The 24,673-nt window shown below is 56.4% G+C and overlaps 1 protein-coding gene across 1 annotated transcript in view; it reads right to left on the reverse strand.

The window, feature by feature from the left end:
- The window catches only part of GRIK3 (glutamate ionotropic receptor kainate type subunit 3), a 213,491-nt gene that overhangs the window by 47,318 nt on the left and 141,500 nt on the right, over positions 1–24,673 (reverse strand). Inside the window, exons 4-8 of the mRNA XM_026516525.3 lie at positions 19,566–19,747; positions 16,864–16,917; positions 7,094–7,267; positions 6,412–6,555; positions 1,200–1,307 (exon numbers count right to left, since the gene is read on the reverse strand). Of these exons, the coding sequence (XP_026372310.2) occupies positions 1,200–1,307; positions 6,412–6,555; positions 7,094–7,267; positions 16,864–16,917; positions 19,566–19,747 (662 nt within the window). The remainder of the gene's footprint in view (positions 1–1,199; positions 1,308–6,411; positions 6,556–7,093; positions 7,268–16,863; positions 16,918–19,565; positions 19,748–24,673) is intronic.

A 24,673-nucleotide genomic window follows, 5' to 3' on the forward strand; every position in this document is an offset into this window, starting at 1 on the left:
TGGCCACAAGGCGGAAGCCAGCCAGAGCCAGGTGTGTGCCTGAGGGGGCGAACCCCGGAGACAGCGGTCACTCCTACAGCCAGGCTGACCGCAGGGGCAAAGGAGGGGCCGCGGAGTGGGCGTGGCTGGGCCATGGGGAATGTTTTTGGGGCCCATGGAGGCTGGGCCTGGAAGGGCAGGTTGGGTTATTTCTTGGAGAGCCATAAAGGCCCAGGGGAGAGGCTGGAGCTTCACGTGGCACTGGGGGACCACGGGCACCAGCGGAGCAGGGCAGGGCTGTGCTTTGCGAAGCTTTGCGTGTGCGTGTGTGTGTGCGTGTGTGTGTACACTCAGGGTGGCCGGAGGCTCAGGAGTGGAGGTGGAGAAGCCAGGGCTGGGTGCTAAAGTCATCCAAGGGAGAGGCCCGACCCAGGGCAGACAGGGGCGGACAGGAGGGTAATCAGGGCATCCCGAAGGCCCAGAGGCCTCCGAGCCGGCCCTTCCCTCTCCTGGCTTTTATTCCTTGCACTTCGCACACCCCACTCCCAGGGCGGGACAGATGCCCTGGAGCGAGAGGGGGTGGCCGAGCCCCCAGCTCCAAGGTCCCAAGGATGTGCAGAAAGGGGGCTCATGTTGACTCTCCTCTTCAGTCCAACAGCCTGACTCGACAGAATACGCGGATGGTTCCCAGAGAGCAGAACTGGCCTCCTGACAAACATGTGCTGGTGGCCAGATGGAGGTCCCAGCCGCAGAAGGGCCTGCAATCCTCATCCCAAACCCCTGAATCATCGTGGCCTTAGAAACCAAGAGGGGGGAGTTCAGAATCCATACGCTTCAACCTCTCACCAAGGATAAGAACCAACTCCAGTTCCCAGACAAGTAATCATGTTGCTGAATCGTTCCCTAAATGCCTCCAGTGACAGTGAGCTCACTACTCGCCAGGTAGGCACCCCCTGGTTGTTGGAGTTTCTGTTACCCAAAGTCAGGTCTGTCCTTCTGCCCCCTGAGCCTTTCATTACTTTTCCCCGGTTAAGCATCCTCGGTGGTCCTTGCTCACAGGGTGACAGCTTGGGTGTCGGCTACAGCCAGGCCACTGGGTCCTGCACCCCTCCAGCCCGACCACACCTTCAGGCTCTCCAAAGAGCCAAGGCACAGGCCATGCACGCCAGGTCATGTCAAGCCCCCAAGGTCTCGTCCCTCCCTCTCCTGAGTCCACGTACCTTCTCCAGGCCGTCCTCCTTCAGACTGATGATGTCCAGATCAAAATCTGTCCGTAAGCCACTGGTTTTGTTGAAAACAATCCGTCCAGTTAATCCTTCCCATTGAGCCTGCCGGAAGGGAGAGGGCAGAGCGGCAATTCCTCGGGCTCATAAATCATCATTCGGTACAACTGTACAATGCTTCATTTTAATTACTCTTTGCACTGATACTGTTCCCCCAAGACCATGATTAATTAATAATCACCTCCATCATTGCTCGGGCTGTGGTGCGAGCCAGCGATTTCCATAAATTCTATTATGCTCTTTAGCCAGCGTTACATTTGCACCTTCTCGTGTACAACATCGATCTCAGATGCACTCAAATGAGCCCCCGCCTAGAAGCCATGAGGAGGGGGAGCCTGTGGCAGGTCCCCAGAGAGGGGCAAGGAGGCAGGCGGGCGTTGTGGGGCAGGTGAGACCTGCATGGAGGCGGAAAAGCCAAGGGGCCAAGCCAGCCCTGGCTGGAAGACCAGGTGCCTGGAGGAGAGCCCGAGGAGGCGGAGAAGCCACCCCCACCACCCCCAGCCCCCCGCTCCAGGGGGTCGCGGTTAAGAACGCTGGGGTCAGAATGCCGGGTCCAGCCGCAGTTAGCTGTGCGACCTGGGGGATTCCACTTCACCTCTCTGTCTCGGGTTCCTCATCTACAAAATGGAATTCGTAAGAGTACCAAACTGCCACGTGGGCGGAATGAGATGAATCCCGTAAAATACTTAGGACGGTGCACAGTACATACCCGAGCCCTGAACAAATGGCAGATTTTGTGATCTTTTATTGCCATTAACATCACTGACACAGAGAGGCCGGCGTTCAGAGAACACACCGGACCCAAGCTGAGAAAAGCCCCACTCTTCTAGACCAGGGGTGGGCAATCTCTGGCTGGCGGCCCCATTCCCCTGCTGCCTGTTTCTGTAAACAGCTGATTAGAACACGGCCACACCCATGTATTTACTTATTGTCTTTGGCTGCTCTGGGCAGGCCTGCAGGCCTGAATAGTTATAAAGAGACCATCTGGCCCACAAAGCCTAAATATTAACTCTCCAGCCTGTGACAGAAAAGGTTTCCAGCCTCCTTTCTAGAAAATACCCTTCCTGTGGGCCCAGAGGATACCTACAAAGTACTTCTCGCTGCTCACAGCAGGTAACCTGCCGGCCTGGCAGGTGGGCCAGGTGAGGTCACGATCCCCATTTCACAGACGAGGAAGCAGGTCCCAAGAGGCCGGCACATCACCCGAGCTCACAGAGCGGATAAGAGCTCCACACTGCCCCTCGGGTCCCAGGGTCCCACCACCCAGGCTGAAGCGACATCCTTTCTCTCCCTTCTCCATGGAGGTCGGAGGCTGCGGGCACCCAGGTAAATGCCCAAATACCACCGGCTTTCTGTGTCTGGGAGAACAAACCCATGCATCCTGGAGTTCCTTGGGAACCAGCGGAGGCTGGGGGCTGACCGGGTTGAGGAAGGAGGTGCCAGAGCATGTCGGGGGGGAGGGGGGGAGGCCTGAATATTGCAGTCCTTGCTTTGCCACCGTGCATTTCTAACTGCATGCGGGTCAGGATCCCCTGTAGGTTCTGAAAAAGGTTCCGGGACTTTCCCTGGCCGAACGCCCCTGACACTCATGCTACACTCACAGTGTGACACCCAAGTTCATGGGATCATGGATCCCTGGAGGCCGCAGTGACAGCTGTGGGGCTCTCCGAACACCTGGGCAGCTCCAAGGCATCGTGGGAAGTGTGCAGGGGAGCATCCGGGTGGACTAACTCAGGCAGAGGGGTGGGGCCTGGAAGGGGTCCGGGAAGTAGTAAAAGGAATTGGAAAGAATGTGATCTGACCTCTCTCAGCTTCGGGAAGGGGAAAATGACCTGTTTCCTAGGTGTTAAAAAAGATGTATAAAGTGCTTAGCAAGTGTCTGGTCTACACCACCCCGACTGAGCGGTCTATACTATTATTTCTCCTTTGTTGCTTCCTTCCACAGAGTTCCCTTGGACTAGGGCTGGCACATGGCTGGGAGGAGGGCCGGTCACTTGGGCCAGGGCCCGAGGTCTCAGTAGATATGCTGACAGAGAAGGCTCACCTCCTTCCCTGAATGCACTGATTTCGTCTCATGACAATCCTGCCAGGTGGGTGTGACCACCCCCATTTTAAGGTCATAGACACTGAGGCTCAAAGAGGGACTGAGCTATATAGAAAGCCCCCCATAATGGGGGTGCAGGGCAGAAGCCCTGTCTGCAGGAACAAAGCTGAAGAGCTTGGTGTCACTATGCCCAGGTTCTGTGGGAGAGGCTTCTAGAGCCCAGGGGGCTGGAAATGGGGTTGGGGACAGAGATGAAAAGATCAGAGGAGGCGAAGACCCCCATTTATGGCTTCACAGAGAGGCTCAGCTCCCCGTGCCGCCGGCTGGCTCCCCCTCTTCTGCACCCTCTGGCTCTCTCCTGGCCCCCAGGGGAAATCACAGCAGGTGCTCCAAACCTGCGCTCAGAGCCAAGCCTGCCCCCTTGTCAGCTACAGAGGAATGAAATGCCAGCAGGGGCACGGACTGTCTGTGCGCGGGCGGGCGGGTGGGCAGGGCCAGGGCAGGGCAGGGAGCCGCTGGCAGCTCCTCCCCGTGACATTTCCCGGCCTGCCCGCCCCTTCCAGCCACCGCTCGAGACTCGCTAAATGAAAGATGCTTCACACGCTCTGAACTCCGGCCTGGTATTTTCCAGCTCCTCTCGGAAATGCCAAGTCTTTAAAATGATTTACTGTCACGCAGTCAGACGGGGAGACGGGCAGCTTGGAAATGGTGTGAGGGAAGACGGTGTGCTGGGCAGGGCGCTTGGGTCCCGGGCTCGGGTAGCTGCGGCCCTACGATGCAGGTGACTCAGAGATGTCCCTGAAAGGGCTCTGTAAAGGACTGTGAGTGTTGAGGGCCACTCGCTGGGCCAGTGACCAGGAAACAGGAAGTACGCCAATGTGGGCTGGTCAGCCCCGAAAGGGAGAAGGGGGCCCCTTTCTCTGGTGTGGGCAGTGGCAAACCTGCGTCCCTCAGGGCTCCAGAACTGAGCCTCAAAAATTCCAGGGGGTGAGGGGTAAGCAGGGTGGGGGTCCCCGGAGCTCTGTGGCCCAGGGATCCTCGTTAGCTGGAAACCCACCGGGGAACGAGAAGCTCCAGGGATGGCAGTCGTGATGATAGAGAGAACAGCAACGGTAGCCCCTCTGATGAGCATCTGTTCTGTGCCAGGCTCTGGCCTAAGTGCTCCGCACACACCCTAACTCGCTTCATCCTGCAACAACTCTAGGAAAATCTCCAGAGTACAGAGGCGGACCTGAGGCACAGAGAGATTCAGCAGGTTGTCGAAGGTCACACAGCTAAAAAGTGAGTTAAGCTTCAAAGGCATTTGTGTGTTGCTCACAAGGGGCCCGGAGTTGTGGCTTAGGTCATCGACCCCCTCACACTGGCCTCTGGCCCTCAGTCGGAGGCCTGCCGAGGAAGGAGGCAGAGGGGGGCTAGGAGTCAGGCCTCGAAGTTCCCCGAGAACAAGCAGGTGGTCTCCCAGGCCAACCAGGCCTGCTCAGAGCACTAGACAATTGGCCTTCCTCTGCAGTTCTGAGGGGCTGGATGAGAAGGGACCATCATGGTCCTCTTATGCCGACACAGCTGACAACGGATGGAGCCCCTTCTGGGCGTGAGGGGAGCCGGTGCCAAGGACTTCATGCCTCGCTCACCACGATGGTGACAGGGTGTTTGCCAGGTGAGGAAACGGGTGCTTCGGGCCGTCTAGGAGCACGTGAGAAGTGGCACAGCCGGGAGAGGCAGAGACAAGCTCCACAGGCAGGGGCATCACACCGTACAGCCCGTGTCCCATCCCCATTCCTTTTAATGCCCTTCCCAAGCAGTGATGGGGACCTCAGCACTCGCAGGAAAGCCACCCTGTCTGCTGCGTGTAAGGTGGTGGGTCCCTTTGCTATACGCCCTCCTAGAGCTGCCTTCCTCTGCACGTGGGATTGCATCCCTGAATGCGAGGACTCCATTCACGTCTGCTCCCCCCCCGGGCTGTGAGCTCTGTGAACGTAGGGGCTCGTCTGTCTCAGCCCCACTGGCCCCCAGGGCCTGGCAACTCGCTGCTGAGTGACTGAAGGAGCGCTCAAGGCAGCCTGCCGCACTTCTGGCCCAGCGTCACTGCTACGGAGCGATCGCCGTACAACCGTCCTCGAGGGCTTCTCTCGATTGCCCCTGGAGTCGCCTGGACAGGGTCACTCCCACCGACCCAGGATAACCCTGCCCCGATCTCCTCCCCGAGCCTTCTTCATCCACCATTTACCGGGGATTTGACTCTGCCCACGTCCTGGGCTAACTGTTCCATGGACAGTTTGCACACCGTCTTCTCAACAACACCGAGACAAGTACTCTTTATGCCCATTTCACAGTCAAGGAAACTGAGAATCAAAATGTTAATCCTTTAGCCAAAGTCACCCAGCTCATCATGATGCTGCCAGGATGCCTGGCCCTGGCCTTAGCTTCCCCACCTGTAAAACGGGAACGACGAACTGCCATCTGCAGCTTACAAGGACGAAGATGAGGGAGAGTCCTTCCGAATTATTGAATGGCACCGTGAGTGTCAGCGGCCGTCTTGTGGCCGGTTCCTCTGAATCAGCCCCACGGATGGGACTTCTTCACGGCCACCTTGGAGCCAGCGGAGCCAGGTCCCAGGGGGCCCGTGACGTGAAGAGGAGTTTGGAGGACTGAGTATCCAGCCAGCCTCCCCTGCCCTGCCACTGCCCCGAGCCCTTTCCACACAGGAGTCTCGTCTCCACTTCCCGGTATCCCTCTGAGGGGGCGTGCTTCATACCCCATTTGGCAGATGAGATAACCAAGGCTCAGCAAGGTTCTCTGGCTTGCCCAAGGTCACAAAGCCAGCGGCAGAGACCCTCATCCGTTGCCCTGGAAGCCCATGCAGGTCCTGCTGACAATGCGGGCGGCCCACGGAGAACCTCCTAGGTGCCAGGGCCTCAGCCTCTCAATCGCCCTGTGAGATTGGTCCCGTCCAGCCCATTTTCGCCCAGGGAAACAGAGGCTCAGAGATGTGAACCAATGTGCCCCGGTTCGTGTGGACTGGAAATCGATTCTGCCTGCGCCTTTGCTCTGCAGCATGGAAGACCCCCAGTGAGGAGGCCCTGGCGGGGGTGAACACGCACTCACCTCCTTGATGAAGTTCATGAAACGGCCTCCAAAGCGCCAGGCCTTGTGCCGATGGCACTGCAGGGAGTTCACGGTCATCTGCGGGGCCCGCTGGTAGCACACGGACACGATGTGGACGGCGTCGTACAGTAAGGCTGCGTCAGTCTGGAGGGGAGGGCGCAGGGCCTGCCTGAGAGCAGTTCCCCAGCCCCGAGGGTCCTTGGCCCAAGCTGCTGTGGCCCCTTTCCCCTCCCCTACCAGGCACACGGGGTCCTGACGAGGGAAAGGCCCAGAGCGACCCTGTCCATGCCCACAGTAAAGGCCAGGCTTAGGTGTCCCTGCTGCTCGGCAGTCACCCAACTCCCACCCTCCCTGCAGCTTAGACCTTCTCCTTCCAGGCCCTCCTCCCTCATCCCATCGTTCTTGCTGCTCCTAGACCCTGTCCACGCCTTCTCCTTTCCTGATTCCCTAGGCTGTCACACGCCTCCCCTACCACCCTTCGAGGGGACTGTGTCTGATTCCTAGTGCTCCCAGGGCCCAGCCTAAGGTCTGGCTGGTCCAGAGCAGGTCTTAGGAAGGGAAGTGGTGGGAGGGAAGAAAGAGATAGGGAGGAAGTAGGGAAGAGACGACAGAAAAGGGAAATGGAGGGACGAAAGTGCAGAGGAAGGGGCACCCCTGGATCTGGCCCGCCTGGCTGGGATACCATCATCACGCCGTCCAACAGGCCGGACTCTGCCCGGGGGGCCGCCTGCAGCCGCTCCATGGACCACTTCTCCACGATGGCCGAGACATGCGGGTTGTCCACGTTGAGGATCCGGAACCCCGTCAGGTTCACCCCCGAGTAGCGGTAGGGCTCCAGGTCTAATGCGTACAGATCCTGGACAGAAAGAGGTTCAAGTAAATACAGGTGTGGTCTGCTGTAAGTCCCAGCCACCCCCCACCCAGGGCGCCACTTGCCCCCCACTCCCTTCTCTGAGCACCAGGAGCCCAGGGCTGCAGCTCCCTGCGGAGCCCCGCCCCACGCGAGGTGAGGCTCAGCGGCAGTGGAGCGCCCGCAGGAGCACTGCAGGGGGCAGCGGGGGGTCGCCTGGAATGACCCCCGCCCGGGGGCTGACCTCAGCTGACCTCACAGACTCACCGCTGGATCCCCGGCAGGTGGCTCAGCCGGGTTCTTCGTCTACAAAATGGGGCTCGTGCCTGCTTTATAGGACCCGGTGCAGCAGTTCACATAAAAGGCCCGGCCCAGCACGTCAGAGGAGCTTGACAACGGTCACAGTGGTCATTTCCAATGACAGGGGCGCCCACGTTGGGAGGACAGAGAGCACTGGGTCTGGGCATTTCCACGTGACCCAGAGGGAAGCTGAAGGGATTGTTGTATCCCCCCCAGAAGACTATTTTAAAATAATCTTTTCTAGGTTTTGCACAGTGAAGGAGACCATTCACCACAGGAACAGACTGCATGGGAGAAGTACTTGAAAAGATGCTCCCCGTCCCTCATCATCCGGGAAACGCCAGTCAAAACCACAAGGCGCGATCACCTCCCACCGGTCAGAATGGACAACACAAGTGTTGGAGAGGATGTGGAGAAGAAGGAACCCTCATGCACTGGGGGCGGGAATGCAAACCGGCGCGGCCGCTCTGGAAGACAGTATGGAGTTCCCATCAAAAAATTAAAAATAGAACTACCCTACCATCTCACAATTCCACTTCTGGGTATTTACCTGAAGAAAACAGAAACACTAATTTGAAAACATAGGTGCACTCCTATGTTCACTACAGCACTGCTTACAATAGCCAAGACACGGAAACAGCCCAAGTGTCCGTCGATAGATGAACAGACAAAGAAGATGGGGTGTATCCGTGCAGGGGTATATAACTCAGCCACAAGAAAGAACGACACCCCGCCATTTGTAACACTGGGGATAGACCCCAGGGGGTATGCTAAGTGAAGTCAGACAGAGAAAGACAAACACCATGTGATTTCACTTATACGTAGAATCTAAAAAACAAAACAAACTCAGAGAGAGAACAAACTGGTGGATGCCCGAAGGGAAAGGGGTTGGGGGAGGGGCAAGATAGGCCAAGGGGATTAAGAGGTACAAACTTCCAGTTATAAGAGAAGTACGCCAAGGGATAGAGAACACAGCCAACAATACGGCAGCCACTTTGTATGGTGACAGAGGATATCCAAAGCTTTTGTAGGGGTCATTTTGTAATGTATAAAAATACTGATCGGCTCTCTTGTATCCCTGAAATGAACATAATACTGCAGGTTGGTTATAATTCAACAACAACAACAAAAGTCTTTTTGCTTGGGACTCAAGGAATACTGCTGCCTTCTTCTCTCCCCTCCCCTCTGATGTCACCAGCCGGGTCTCCTCACCCGCTGTGTCCTAGAAGCTGCGGACTAGCAGTCAGCCCGTCTGTCCATGGCCAGGTCGCATCCAGTCTGGTGTAAGGACCAGGAAGACCAGCCTTAACGCGTGGGGCCGAGCTTCAGCTCCTCTGCAGCCACAGCTCGGGGGCAAGGGGAGCGGGTGAGGCGAGGAGGCAGAGAGGGATTGGAGGGGGTGTGTATGGAGGGAGAAGCCAGGTCCTAAGCTAGGAAGAAATGGCAGTGGCGAGGAGGTGGGGTGGTGGCCTGAGGAGCAGAGCAGAGCTCCCTCCTGTTAAGGAAAACTCCCCAAACTTGTAAATAAGGCAGAAGGAGAGCAGCATCGCTTTCCATGTAGTACGGCCCTCACCAGGCCCGCCCTGCACTGTGGGATTCTCCGGGAGAACGCGCCCGGGTCTGACTCCACCGTCAGCTACTGCTCGAAGGCCCAGACTCCGGGTTAACTTGGAGACTGTAGCCCATTGAAATGATAAACCCCAATGTGGTGGCTTATTACCCTTGTAGGACATTAATCCATTTTATAACTAACTGAGCAGTCTTATTTGGTGTTTTCCCCTCCCAATAAAAACTCAATCTCTCCAAAGCTCTTTGAGCCAGTGTTACCATCCTACTGGCTTCCTTGTTAATGAACTGGATACCTCTTTGACACACGTTCATCTTATATTTGCAGGACTCATTTTCTTTCTTTTTTTTTTTTTTTTTACTTTTTAAGAAAACATACTACGATAATCTAGATTGGCCCCTTCCTACTAGTGGTTTGGAAACCGAGTCCTAAGGTTCTCTTGGTCAACTGTTTTCCATCCTGGCCCCTGGTCCAACCCATCCTGTGTTGGAAGAGAGGCAGGACACCCCATGGGCTGTACTGTTCTCTGCATGGCTGCAGCCATCAGGACTAAACCCAGCCCATCATAGTCCAAGCTTTGGCGAACTCGACGGTGGCTCGAGGAACGATGAGCCCGTGGAGCCACTCTTCCTCACGGTGCTGCCTTCCTTTGGTCTCTCAGATATTCCTAATTGATGCTAAGCTCCTGCTGCACCCTCAAAATGGACTCCTTCTGGAATGCACGGTCTTGGTTTCCTTTTTGAAGGTTTAGGGAGTAGGGTGTTGGGGAGAGATCTGGAGCAGACTTGAACCCCAGGCAAGAAAATTTAGTCCTAGCCTTGCCCAAACAACTAGGGTGTTGATTCTAGGCCAGGACTTGGGATGGGGAAGGGCCTGGGTGGGAGCAGGGGGTGGGGTCTTCAGCAGGTGAGGGGGGGTCTCACTGAGTGGGCCAGAGAGTGCCTGCCCCAGTCTCAGTGGGGAGTGGAGGGTGGGCACTGCACTCAGGCCTGCACGTGGAGGACACCATCCCATCCCGACATCCCATCCCGATACCCCTGCAAAGTAGCTGTTTAACAGTGTGCTCCTTCTACTGATGAGGAAACAGGCTCAGGGGCATGAGGTGACTTGCCTGAGGCCATAAGGCTCCTAAAAGGCGGAGCAGAATTTACACCCGGGTCTGTTTCAGTGGGGTGTTGGAGCTGGCTTGCGCTGGCCTGTGGGAGCTAACTGTCCGCATTTCTTCCTGTCTCTGCGTCCAGTCAACTCACCTTGGTCGCCTGATGCCGGCCGAGGAGGGAGTATTTACACCATGGAAATTAGAAGCACTCCAGATCCAGGGTTTCCCTCCCACACAGTCGGACAGCAGGTGGTACACAGCCATCTGTCTCATTCAAAAACGCCCCTGCTTTATGCCCCAGTGCTTGCCAAATCCGACGTGCACCCAAACTGTCTTTGGAGCTGTTTTGGGGAGTATAGGCCGTACCGAGTCTGGGGTACGGCCCGGCCCCTCATCTAAGTCATGACTCCTGACGGACCTGAGCTGGGGACATAAGCGGAATCAGGGAGGAGCGGAGGGGCGTGGGGAGGGCATGCCCAGAAGGAGGCCTCTCTCCCCACCGCGCCTTCCCGAGCGCAGCGCATGGAGACAGCCCGGGCAAAGGTCGGGGGCACAGACTGCGAGGCCAGGCCAGCTGGGTGCCAGCTGCACCTACCCTCCTTACCTCAGTTGGTTCGGCTGCCAAAGGTAGGCGGTGATAAGAGGACTAGCCGGTGGGGTTGTCATGAGGCAGAAGTGGGCTCATGGATGTGCGCAGAGCAGGTCTGCTGAATGCGAGACGTTAGGTCAGGGTTTGACCGATGCTTCTCTTCTGCCTTCTCTGGCAGCCGGGTGGGACAGCCATGGGATACGGCCCCAGGGACAAGCCTGGTTGTCAGAGGACAGGAGCCGACAGGGGTTGGGTCCTTCCGGCCTTACCCATCCTGGCAGCATAGGAACAATCGCGATGAGCTAATAGCTCTGAGCCCCTGTGAGCCTCAGAACGGCAGGCAGCGTTCTAAGTGCCTTTTGTCCATTACCTCGCTGAATTCTCATTTCCACCTCATCCAAGGAGGGCGTTACTATCACCCCATTTTGGAGGAAGGCACTGAGTCACAGAGAGGTTAGGTTTCACAGCTAACCTGGGGAGCAATGGAGTCCAACCCAGGCAGTCCAGCTCCCAAGCCCCCTCTGTCCTGTGACCAGCCCGCAGTCCATGCAGCATTCAGAGGGGTCTTTTGGAAGATCAATCCAACTCCATCGCTCCCGTGTATATGGATCCTTACTGCCTTCTCAGAATGAAGTGCAAGTTCTTTAGTTTAGCTTACAAAGCTCTCCAGCCCCCTCCAGCCCCACTTTTCTTCCCACCCCCTCCCATGTTTGTTTCAGGAACCAAACCACTTTCCCCTTCACCCTTCTTGCTGACCGCAGCCCCTGCCCCCATCATGCAGCTTCTCATCTCCGTGCCAGCATTCGTGCATGTTCTAGTCTCTGGCTGGACCGTCTCTCTTCTCAACCCTCTTGGGTGGGCTAATCTCTGAGGTTCAATTCAAGTGGCACCTCTTCCAGGAAGCCTCCCCTGACTACTACTTTACACATGCACAGCAGGGTAGGTCAGGGGTGCTTCTGCTCTCATCCTGGGACCTCTTGGTTTTCATCCCACTGATAACAACTGTTAGTGTCTACCTCCCCCCCATGAGTCCCTGAGTCAAATACTCCTGTCACCCAAAGTGGAAAGAAGGGTCAGCCAGCCAAGTGGCTCTCTGGGGCACCTCAACAATACTGGGAAGGGCCTGGGATGGGAGACTAGTGTTTCACATCCTCCTCTCAGGGGGAGATCTCAGTGAAGCTGGGGGCTAGGAAAGGTTTGGTAAATTGCCTGGTGTGTGTGTGGGGGGGAGACCCTTAAGGGGCCTGCTATAGTATCAAGAGATCTTCCCCCAAAACGCCTTTGAAGAAGGCAGGTAAGGGGAGGTGGAGCAGTTTTGTTTTGCAGAATGGAGAATGTGAGTTTGGGGGTAGAGCTAACTGCTGGGGCCATGGAAGAGAAGCTGACCTCTGCCCCCAGGGGGCGCCCACCTCACCCCACCACCGCACAGAGCCCAGCCTCCTCTCCAATGTGGTGCTGACCTAATATCTAAGGCCTGAAGGACGCCAAAGCATCAGCCTGCCGAGGGTGTCTGTGACTCAGTTCACCCTCCTCTCCGACCAGAGGCCAACTTCACTCACTGGGAAGGGAGGCATCCCCGGCCCCGGTGGGGGGCTTGGGGGCTGGTGACTGCAGCCCTTCCAGTCTCTAGACGTAGCATTTGGTCTGATGACACTCAAGGGGTGGCCGCAGCCACTCCAGCTGGGAGGGGACGAGATGGGGCGTCACTGCTGGGGTCACCTCCCTCCCCGTCATGTCAAGCCGGGGGTGCAAAACATTGTAGGGCTGGTGGCACCAAGTGTTCCCGCTCCCGTGACACGAGGGCAGAAATGACGGGAAACTGCTAAAGAGGCCTCTTTGTCCAGCCCTAATTCTGTGTCCACACTGCCCTGAGCACAGACCCCCGAGCGCCATACACAGTGAACTGTGGGCAACCTTGCCACTTGGCAAAAAGTTGCTGTTCTCGATGCCAAATGTTGACATGCTGAATTCAGTATCGACGAGGGACCTTTTAGAAACATTCAGCATAACATAATAGACTAATTCATTAGCACCCCATGGGTCTGACTGGTAGAAGCCAAAGCTCGGAAAACATTGCCTTAAGGAATGACAGATGAAAATATCTTTCCCATGATATAACTGTTACTGCCGGGAAGTGGCATTAATTGTGATTGCTTATCTATTAATTTATTATAATTCTTTTTTCACCTCCAGGCTTTTACCTACACGTGACATGTAGCAGGGGCTCAGCTGGGGCTGATTAACGCGGGGTTATCTGGGAATGGCTCGAAGCTGGCTGGAACAGATAATGGCCGCTGGGGTAATTAAAATGTCTTCTGCGTGAAAGAAGCAAGTTTGGAGGATTTTTTAGAGGCGAAGCGTTGGTGACGTGGGTTTCCTAAAGGGAAGGAGATACACGGCAAATGCCACTGCCCTCCCAAACACAGCCTCGACTGACCAATGGGCGCGAAGAGGCAGAATCACGAGGTAGACTGAAGCCAACAGCGGCGGAAGGGAGGATCGTGGAGCTGGAGCCCAGGCCAATGCGGGACCTGGGCCAGAGAGGAGGGCCCGAGGGACACAGCGGCTGCCCTGGCAGGCGGGCGGTGAGGGGGCGGCTGGGAGAGATGCCAGGAGACCCCCGGCCCGCCGACACACGCGGACGCAATTACTCCACTGCAGACTGCAGAGCTGTCCATGGTGTAAGGGTTGTGCCTCCCTGGGAAGATCCACCGTCCCCAACCCTCTGAGAGGCTCGGGGAGGACGGGCAGGGGGCTGGGACAGCCATACACAGGACTGGAAGTCAGGAGCCAAGGCCAACTTGGCTAGATCAGGGTTAGATCTGCTGGGAGACTCTGGGCAAGTCACTCAACCTCTCTGGTCCCAGGTTTGCCCATCCATCAACGGGGAGCAAAAACCCTGCCCTGTGAAGAGGAAAGCAGCGATGTGGAGAAAGGGCTTTGGAACCTGTGACATGTGGGCACTGCTGAGATTTGTGGAGGCTCTATTCCCCCTGTGAGGGTCAGTCATTGTGACGGGCCACCCCTGCCATGTGCGGCCAGAGGAGGCCATCCACTTCCTCGTGCCGGCTTTCAGTGTGACAGCTCCCAGCAGAGGCCTTCGGAGCTGGACAGCTCCCAGCTGCTGAAAATCCTCCCTCTGCCCCTTTTCTTGCTGGGTGACCTCTCTGAGCCTCGGTTTCTACTTTCCTATACAACTGGGAGATCGTCCCTCCCTCGGAGAGGCATTCTGAATTTGTGGGAGAGATGGCGTATGCTGAATACACAGAAAACAGAAGCGGGAGATACTTCACTGAACTCTTACCTACTACTTAAATAGACATCAGGCACTCGACATGTTGCACGCTCAGCACAACAGTGCTATGAGGCAGCGCGGGTACTGTGGCCCTTCTGTAGATGGGAAAGGGAGGCCCAGAGAGGTGAGAGGACTTGCCCAGGGAAGCAGAAAGATCGTGACTCTAACTCAGGCAGGTTGGCACCAGAGTCCATGGTCTTTACTGTTGCCATGACAAGGGTGTTGATAACTTCATGGATGACTTTCTACTTTGTATGGTAGTCATTCACTCATCCAAGCATTAATGAGCACCTACTGCATGCCAGGCACTCTTTGGGCACCAGAGATGGACAGGTGAGTTGGGCGCAGTCCTTGACCCTCATATGCATGAAGGAAGCCTGCCAGCTGGTGAGCTTTCTGTGGAGCTAACCCTGCATACCCTCTCCCACCCAAGCACCTCGCTCAGAACCGGGGGCCTTGGGGCGCCTGGGTGGCACAGCGGTTGGGCGTCTGCCTTCGGCTCAGGGCGTGATCCCCGCGTTATGGGATCGAGCCCCACATCAGGCTCCTCCTCTAAGAGCCTGCTTCTTCCTCTCCCACTCCCCCTGCTTGTGTTCCCTCTCTCGCTGGCTGTCTCTATCTCTGTCAAATAAATAAATAAAATCTTAAAAAAAAAAAAAAAAAGAACCGGGGGCCTTGAGAGCATCTGCACGTGGCTGCCAGAAATGAGTAAACGGATGCCTGAGTTAAGGAAATGAAAAAGTAATAGAAGCAGATGCTGTCTAGGGCTAGATAAGGCCCCTCCCTCCAAGACCTCTAACCTTGACCCCAGGAAGGCAATAGTATTAATGAAAGGAACGTGGAGTCCCTAGGGAGGTGCCTTCTCTAGAGTCTTGCCTGAAAGGTTGAGCCAGGCTCAACCTGGGTTAAGGGCCCAGAAGTTGGTCTCAGCACCCTAGAAGCCCGGGATGGGGCGGACAGGGCTGCCATGCTGGGGACAGGGCCTTGGGCCCCTGGAATGTGCCCTACGGCACTTTCCCAGCCTTGCTCCTCTGCCCTGCTCCCGGCTCCAAACAGAGGTGGAATATGGGAGATCTGGTGACCTCATGCTCCAGCCTCCAATGACTTTCCAGGATATAGCACGACATTTCTGCTTTGGTGGGCAGAAATCCAGAAGGGACTTGGGGAAGAAGGTGCCTGATCTCAGTCACCAGCAACCAGAATCCCTTTCTCCCAACATGACTCCCGGCAGATGCCCAGATCTGAGCTCTGGATCCGGAGCACGTGCCGTGGGTGGGGGTGGGGGGGCTGAGCTCTGCCATGCGCACAGGGTACAGGGGGTGGGGAAGAAGCAGTGGTGTGCTGGTGAATGCTCAGGAACCAGCTCTCGGTGGAGGGGAGGTTACAAACCCTTATTTGTAGTACTTGCCAAGTTCGGTGGCATGAATATTCCTTCCACCATGGCCATCTCCAAGCTACCTTCGTGCTATCAGTGAACATGGATTTGGGAGCAGATGACTACAACAGGCTCTAGCAATCAGTCAGAGTGAGCCAACCCCCGCTCTCCAGTGAAGCGCTAACCTGCCTCTTGGCCTTGCTTATGCTGTTCCCTCTGTATGGAATACTCTTCCTCTCTCTCCTGATGAACTCCTACTGATGCTTCAAGGCCCCATTTAAACATCTACCTTCCTGCCTCAAATTTCCCACATTCCACCAGCCCCTCCACACCAGGTATCTCTTTCCACTGTGCCCTACGGCCACGTGTCCAGGCCTGTGATGGCACACGCCTGCCGAAGGAGCTAGACGTGGAGGTGCGGACCGCACAGGACGGGAGCTCCTCCAGGGCGAGGCCTCGGCGCCAATCATCCTGAGACCCTCACCGGAACCCAGGTGCTGGGGAAGGAGGGTTACCTGGGTGCCAGACGGATGAGGGAACGCAGAAGCCTGCTGGGCTGCAGCAAGGCTGACGAGGAGGGCAGGAGCCTGTTTCAGTACCGGGACGTCAGCGACGCTGCCACGTGTCCCAGACCGGGCTGGGTGGAAGAGTCCAGCCAGGGGCCCAGGGAAATGCTAGAACTTCTGGCTCCAAGGCAGGGTGACTGGGTGTGGGCGCCCCTTTGGCACAGGGATCTCTTTATTCTGCTGATTTCAGGCCACAACTAATTATCCTAATGGGTTTAAATGGCCCTAAATGTTCTCCGAGTTTGGACAGGCCCCATCTGGAGCCTGCAGGTGGGCTGGCCCAGCTGACAGTGAGTGGGCAGACTTCAGCACGGATGCTGTAGGAATCCACAGCAGCATTTCCTGTTGTTGCGTGAGGACTGAGACATCCGTGGGGAAGTGTGTGGGCTGGGAGCCGAGGGTCATCTTAATAAGAGCAGCTAACACTTGCACCGCTCTGCGCACGAATCAGGCACTGCTCTCAGCATTTTACTTTCGGAGCTCATAATTCGAGGAGTTAGAAGCCATTATCGCGCCCATTTTGCAGACGAAGAGACCGAGGCAGGGAGGTTAAACGACTAGCTGGTCATCAGAAGGGCGTGAGTGGACACGGGCAGGTCTAGACTCACTGCCCGAGTCACAGCTTGAGGGCATTTCTCAAAGTGGGCGGGCCACGAAGACATCTCTGGGCCCTTGCCCGGGGCCACACCTAGAGCCTCAGGAAGCAAGGCCAGCCTGAGTCTCCTCTGGCTGCCGCAATGGTCCCCACCAGACTGACCTTGTTCCGCGGGGGTCCCACCCCCACCCATGCCAGGACCTGGAGGTACGTTACCAGAGTGGTGAAGATGAAATGATAGTACTCGGTCATCATGCCCATGGCCATGGCCTGCGGGAGAGCAGAGCATCAGCAGCCCGCAGGGGGTGCCCGAGAAGCCCCCTCCCCATCTGCACCCCAGGGCTGAGGACCAGACTGGTATGGGACTTGGGAGAGGAGGGCCCCCTGGAGTGGGACGTCCTGAGACCACCTCCCCGAAGTGACAGTGACTGGCTGGCAGACAGCAGCGGGTTTCACACTGGAGTGTGCAAGTCCCCAGGGACAGATTCAGATGCAGAATCTTGGGGCGCCTGGGTGGCTTAGTTAGTTAGGTATCTGCCTTCGGCTCAGGTCAGGATCCCGGGATTCTGAGATCGAGCCCCCGCCTCGGGCTCCCCACTCATCGGGGAGTCTGCTCGTCCCTCTCCCTCTGCCCCTCCTCCTGCTAGTGCTCTCTCTCTCAAATAAATAAAATTTTAAAAAATGTAGAATTGTGGGCGATCCTCTGTGTGCAAAATTCCAAATTCCGCAGGGCCGGGCTGGGCCCAGTCGTCTGCTTTTCCGTGACCATCTCTGGGCCTGCCACACTTAGAGACATGCTGTCGGAGTCAGCCCCAGACTGCCTTCTCCAGCACCCTGACTCCCCTCAGCTGAGCCCCCTGGAGAGTGGAGACAGCCTGGCTTCCCTGGTCCAGCTGACCGGTCGCCAGGCAGGCCTCTTGGCTGCTATGAAATTACTACCATGTATCATCATGAAGCCTGCATTACCTACATTTACGTATTTTATTAGAAACCTATAATCCGGGGCGCCTGGGTGGCACAGCGGTTAAGCGTCTGCCTTCGGCTCAGGGCGTGATCCCAGCGTTATGGGATCGAGCCCCGCATCAGGCTCCTCTGCTGTATGAGCCTGCTTCTTCCTCTCCCACTCCCCCTGCTTGTGTTCCCTCTCTCGCTGGCTGTCTCTGTCTCTGTCAAATAAATGAATAAAATCTTTAAAAAAAAAAAAAAAGAAACCTATAATCCATAATACTAACAACCAAAATGCACTTTCTACAGAGTTCTTCGGAATGCCGCCCCCTAAGTGCTCTGGAGGGAAAAGTGTCCCGGGCTCAGGTACACTTGGAAAGTGCCGCTCATTCTCTTGCCCTCTTGGAGATTCACAACCCACATCAGCAAGTTCAAGGCTCCCACCAGGCCTCAGTCGGCAGCCGTGGTTACCTCTGTGGAGCTCAGTGTTTGGTGAGCACACGGTCTCCAGTTCTAAATCTGGATGTTTTCAAGTCAGGCAGACGTGGGAGTAAATTCTCACTTTCTGGCTGGATGACCTTGGGCCCCTTCCTTTTCCCGTGAGCCTCAGTTTCCTCAGCTGTAATTTGGGCATGATGACCATTGCCACCTGCCAGGGGGCACTAAGTGAGGAGCACTGCGTACCCGGCACACGGTCACTCCTCAGTGCCACCAGCCAGGGGTGTGGCTGTCCCTGTGACCCGGTTACACGCACCAAGAAGAGGAGGGTAGCGCTAAGCGCTGGCAGTCACCCAGTGATCAGGGGTGAGGGGTCACTGGGGAGCGTATGTCTCCTCCACAGTGACACTCTAGGTGCCCCGTACCAGTGCTGACTGTGCGCCGGACCCTGGGCTACGCTCCTTCCTTGCCTCATCTCAACAGAATCCTCCGCCACCCGCGGAGGTAGGGACCACTGGCTCCGTCTACAGAGGCGGGGATGACACCGGGGCCCCTTGCTCTTGGGTCGCACAACACCCAAGGGCAGAAGTGAGATTCAAACCCCCAAGCAAGCTATTTAACCACCGTGTGAGGGAGCCTGGGGGAAAGACACTGGCTGCAGGGCCGCCTGGGTACCCCTTGCAGGGCCCGACTGGAGGGTGGGACTTGGACACCCCCCCACCCCCGCAAGGACTTGAAAACTCCTCTCTCCGCCTCGGCACCTAGCCCCCTGCCCTCCCCGTGTCTCCTCCCCACCACCTGCATCTCACAAGGTCATGACTTTGAGCTCCACGGAATGCCTCCTTCAATCACCACAGACACTTTCCGGGACCCTATCACTGCCTTTCACACAAGCACTGGCTCGAATGGGAGTGTTTTGGGTCTTGGCTGTGGCACCCCCCCCAAGGAGGTGGTGGGCGATTTTGCGGTTTATTTCTAAGGGAGCTGGCAGAGAGGGCTCTCGTTCCCAGCATGCCAGGCTGGGCTGTGTCTGGAAAGGAAGAGAGGCCCATCCAGGACCGAGAGCCACTTCCCTCCCCCACGCTCGCTGCAGAGTCGAGCAGATGGTGCGGGAACTTCAATAAACCTCCTAGTATTAGGAGAGTAGCAGAAACTGCTGCGGGCTACAGGGAACTCATCACGGAAGAGGCAGTGAGGCCCTCCTGGGGCTGTTCCTGCCGCCCCGCGGCCTCCCTGTGCTTCCCGAGATGCTCTGTCCTGTGTGGCTTCAGGCCCTGCTCGGCGGCCCCTGCCCCCCACCTGCAGCCGCGCCAGGAAAGCTACAGCTCGGCCCTGCCTGGCTTCACTCCGTCCTCACGCCCGCTCAGACATTGAAGACCACCCTGTGTCCACCCTGCGGCTGCCGAAACAGGCGCAGCGGGGCTCCACCCGAGCTCTGGCCACCCCCCGGCCATGTGTGCGGGGAAGGGGATGTGGGGAAAGGGGCAGGCAGATCCCGCCCATCCCTTCCATCCCTCGGGCTGGCGAGCACGCACCTGCTTGAGGATCTGGGCGGCCATGGTGTGGCTGCAGTCGAAGATGATGCGGAATTCCCGGCCCCGCTTCATCTCCTTGAGTAGGGGGCGCGAGTCGTCGGAGTCAAGGGGCAGCTGGCGGATCTTCAGGCGGATGTTGTACCTCGACGGGGCCATGATGAGCTCCTGCAGACGGATGAGCCCTGGGAGGCCCCGGGGTGCGAGAGACACATGGTGCACACGGGTGAACACAGCCGTCGGCCTCCGCGGACTCCGGTGTGCACACAGGCCTGCGGCCTCGGGTCTGCGCGCGCACACAGACACGGATGCGTGGCCCGCAGAGTCCTGTGTGTGTGCGTGGACACAGCCACGTGAGTCCACACACGGGCACCAAGACACTCAGGTACAGTGTGTGTACCAGGCTGTACACACCTGCACACACCTACGGATAGGTATGCACACACGGACACGTATTTGTAGGGACATGCGTGTTGATGTGGACACACGCCTGGGCTTCGTTACCCATGTGAATCAAGGCCTGTGCACACACACGGATACATATACACACATACGATTCAACAGTAGGCACGGGCAGCAGAGTCCCTCTGACCACGCCTACGCGCTCCCCTCGAAACTAGAGTGCATTTACGGATCTACAGAGCCCAAACTAGAGGGCACCCCTCTTCCTCACCCCACCTATGACGCTGGGAAGCAGGGAATCTGCCTCCAGGATCTGGGCACAAGTGAAGGCTCCAGGCTCAGCGGTACCAACTGTGGGACTGTGTAAGACAAAGTGGCATTTGTGTCCCCAACCCGAGGGCAGCCTGTCTCAGTAAACCTGACCGATATTTCTAGGCTCCATGCAACCACCTCCTCCATGAAGCCTACCCCTACTGCTCTGTCCAAACAAGACACCCTCTCCCCCCACCTAGTGGCCTCCTCCCTCAGCACCAGCCTCCTCTGGCCTCATCTCACTCCCTTGTCCCAGCATGGGCTCCTTAACCTCGTGGGCTGGGTCCGCACAGCCCCTGGCACAGGGCCTGGCACTTATATGGCACTCAACCCAAACCACCATGATTGGATTGACTTATTGTTTTTTTCTCCCCACACTGAAAAATCCATCCTCCACCTTGGCATTTTGCAAAACCACTTGATCTAGGGACTTCTATGGAAAACGGAATGTCACTTCCTGGAGACAAATGGCTTACTTAGGTCTAATTAAGTTCATTTCCGTCGCTATTTCAAGGTCCACTCTTGCTGACTCCCCTCTGTTTAGCCTGGGAGCAAGCCTGCGTGCTGCCCTTGATACCCTTCCCCACTGCAGGGAGGGGCTGAGCCAGCAGGGGCCAGGGTCCCACTGGGCGCCCCGCCCACGCTCAGGGCTCAGGGTCTGTTCTGACTGAACCGTCTGCTCAGCCACGCTCCATTCCCCCACAAACAGCACTCTGCTTCTCCTTTGGGAAGCCACTCCTCCCCCGTGCTCGGACCATGTGGCTTGGGAGGGGTCCATCTGCAGCTCTCGGGGCACAGTGTGTGGCCCCAGCCTGGCCGATTGGCACACACATTCCTCTAGGCATAGGTCAGGGCTCAGAGATGGGTAGGTGATGCCAGTTGGTCCTATCAGATGACTTCCAGAAATGATGCCAGAGCAACCGGGAGGAGATACACCCTTTTCCACCTCCACATAGGGAGGAAGTAAATCTATGCATCACCACATAGAGCCTGAGAAGGATTCCAACACGGCAGAAGTCAGGACAAATAGGTCCTAGTGATACCCATTTGAGCCTCTGGATCGAATAGTACCTGAAGCTAAAATGACTCTGGAACTTTCCAGGAAAGGCAGCCCATCAAATCCACTCCCTCCCCCATTTTTTTTTTTTTTTTTTTTTTTGGTTAAGCTAGTTTGCTCTGGATTAAAGTTTGCAACCACCCATTGCAGTGCTCCCTATCTGGACGGAGTCCCCCCACACAGACCGCCTACTTTGAGAGCCTTCCAACAGAGCCTCGGGGTTTCCAAAGCCATTTCTGATACAAATGCCTGGATCTGTTCAGCTTCTCCTTCCCGTTCCGGAGGGCTGGACAGCAGGAAAGCCATCTGGCGCACATCATTCCCCTCTGCTGGGGAGGACAGAGATTGATCCCTGTGACCTAAGTCTCCCGAGGAGCTCCCAAACAAGCTTTGCCGTAGCCACCGGCATCAGGACCCCCCAGCCCCCTGGAAGGTCCCAGACCCAGGTGTATGGGCTGGCAAAGGCTCTAGAGACCTGGAGTGTTCTGGATCTAACAGCAGCCGCAGTGCTCCCCAATACCAGACTTGAGACGGAGCAGGAAAGGGCCATCTGCTGGCCTGCGCCGAGGAGGGAGGGCACACCAGCCTTACCCTCCCTCCCCAACTCACCCCAGGAATTCTCCCTCGGGCTGGATGATGCTGTCCGCTCACTCTTGTTACCCTGGGAGGCTCCCCGTCTGCACTCTGCTCCCACTCGCTCAGTGTTCAGAGTCATGCACGGCATCAGCAGGCACGTGAGCTTTGGGGATCCAGGACGTGAGGACAGGGACAGCCCGCACGCTGGAGCAGAGGCCCCCCCGAGTCTTCTTGTCAGCCAAGTGCGCTGCCCCGTGTCATACACAGTGACCCACATTCTCCAGCAGCAAATGTCAGACCTCCTTCTCATCAGTGTATTCCCGAAGGAGACCAGAGGCTCGTCTCAGCCCACCCCAGCAGAGCATTAGGCTCTAGGCCGGCCCGAGATGAGCCTTCCTTCCTAGCCGCTTCCCTAATCAGTCTCTCTCAAAGTATCTGCAGTGAATCCTGGTTGTTAGAATCATGCTTTTCACTTACAAAGCACTTCTGCATTCATTACCCTATTTAAACATCTCCCTGTCCGAGAAGGGATGTAGACTAGAGACTAAGGTTCCAATGTTACCGACAAAGAAACTGAGGCCCACAGAGGTTACGTGACCACCCCAAGGTTCTGCAGCTTGCCAGCGATGGGTTCGAGATTCAAGACCCCACCTTCTGGCTCCTAGGCTGGGGCCCTTTTCTCCACCTCAGCTTTTTCTAAGACCCTACCTTTCGCTCTTGACATGAGTTCGCCTTTGTGTGCAGATGAGATTACGAAGGTGACCACTTGTCAAAGGTCACAGGGCAAACGCTGCTGGTTCCCATAATAATTATTTGCAATATTCTATAACCGATGATCGGACATCCTGAAATCATGTTCCAAACTAATGGCCAAAGTTATTTATGTTCCTATTATCCCTGTGTTTTGGTGGGTACACAAAATTATATTATAAGCCCTCCAACCAAACTCCAACATCTGTGTTTTGCTTCCTGCCCCCTAGAGGACATCCGCGCCTAACAAATCCCACCTATATCATCATCTGGGCTATCTTATCGTCATCAAGTAATTAAAGGCTCTAGAGTAAAAAAAAAAAAAAAAAAAGCTCTTGCCCATGCTTTCCTCTTGCTTCTGCCTCCCGACTAATCCTGGTGCTTCTCCATGAGGCTGTGGCCCCTCCTGCTTCCAGGGAACTGTACCAACTCTTCTCTCAATGGCATTGACCTCCCTGGGTCATCTCGCAGTCATCCTTATCCATGTGCTCCCAGGTGCACGTAAAAAGAGTTCTCTCTGCAGTCAATTGCAGTGATGCGACCCGAATTCCTCACTCCTCCCTGTAGCTACACCCTTTGCCATGTAACTTGGCAGTGACCTCCAACTGTGGGCAGGTGACCTGCCCCATTCAGGACACTGGGCTCCAGCAAGTAACCTGTGCTGGCCAACGGTGTATCAACAGGCGTGTCACAAGCAGACAGTAGAAATGGAAGTGCACACTGGGTCTGTTTTTCTGCACCTCTGCCATCGTAATGTCAACATGGTCGGGCTAGCCTGCTGGTGCCCGTCATCTCCACCAACATTGAATGACCCCCACGCAGGTGAGCGGTCCACCTGAGGCCAGCACTACCTCCTGGCCAAGCTAGCCAGTCAGTGACCCCGCAGACCTGTGAGCTAGACACACGCCTAGTATTTGAAGCCACCAAGTTTTGGGGGGTGGCTGGGGACACAGCATCGTTGTGGAAATATTCTAGAACTGGTGTGCCCCCTTCTAACGTGCTAAGAGAACCATGATTTTGTTCGGGTGGCCCAGTGCCAGTCCCCAGAGCTGACAGCTGATTGGTTAAGAGCCAGTCAGGGGGCGCTCCCTTTCCTATCTGACGATGCTTAGGGTAGGAGGCATGGACTCAGTGAGCTGTCCAGGATGGTCTGCTGGAAGGTTCCTAGACAAATTTTCCTCCTTGATAAGAGATATGAGTCACACGAAGAAAAATCCCTTTGGCTCCTGCCTCTTTCCTTCTATTTCCTGGGGTGTCAGCAGGTGAGGATGGGCTGCTCGGAGCCGCAGCAGCTCTATTTTGACTGCACGAGAGAGAAAGCCAAGAGAACGGCAGGGCTACTGACCCAGCGCCCCGGCTCTGTCGAGCTGCTAAACCAGGCCTGGAAAGGCCCATCTCCAGACCTCTCGTCCGTCAGAGAACGAAGTGCCTCTTGCTTGAGTCGGGGGAACTGGGTTGTCTGTGACTCCAGCCAGAACATCCGAATGCACACGGCCCCCCAAGCAAACGCAGCCAAAGCCTGCTAAGGAGTGCTTCCAGCGCCGGGGGGCTTGATGACTCGCACGTCGTCCCTTTGCAATACCCTGACTCTGGGAGCACACCTCTTACCACCCACCAGTCCTCATCAAAGTCATCTTACTATTTGACTGAATCCAACCCTGAATCCCCAGGACCCAACGTGTTCTTGACCAAACCCGCTCCATCCCGGGCTCCCCTGTGTTTTTAAATGTTTATTAAACTGAATTGAACCGAATGGAAAATCAAGTTGAATTAAACGCTAATTAAATCCTGGAAGAAAGGGGATTATGGGCACTGGTAAGGGTGAAGAAATGAAGATGGGATCCCCTCTCTGCTGAGAAGTCAATCATGCTGGAGGAGAGCACATGCCCACCCAGAGGCGGCTGGGCGTTCCAGGCCATCCGAGCTGATAGTCCAGGGACTCGCTCCTATCGTCAGAGCAAAGGCATGGAGGAGAGGGAGCTCCAGACGTTAGCATCAGCTCTGAGCAGCCTCA

Source organism: Ursus arctos, unplaced genomic scaffold (assembly GCF_023065955.2).
Source record: "Ursus arctos isolate Adak ecotype North America unplaced genomic scaffold, UrsArc2.0 scaffold_32, whole genome shotgun sequence".
In the NCBI taxonomy this organism is placed as follows: Eukaryota; Metazoa; Chordata; class Mammalia; order Carnivora; family Ursidae; genus Ursus; species Ursus arctos.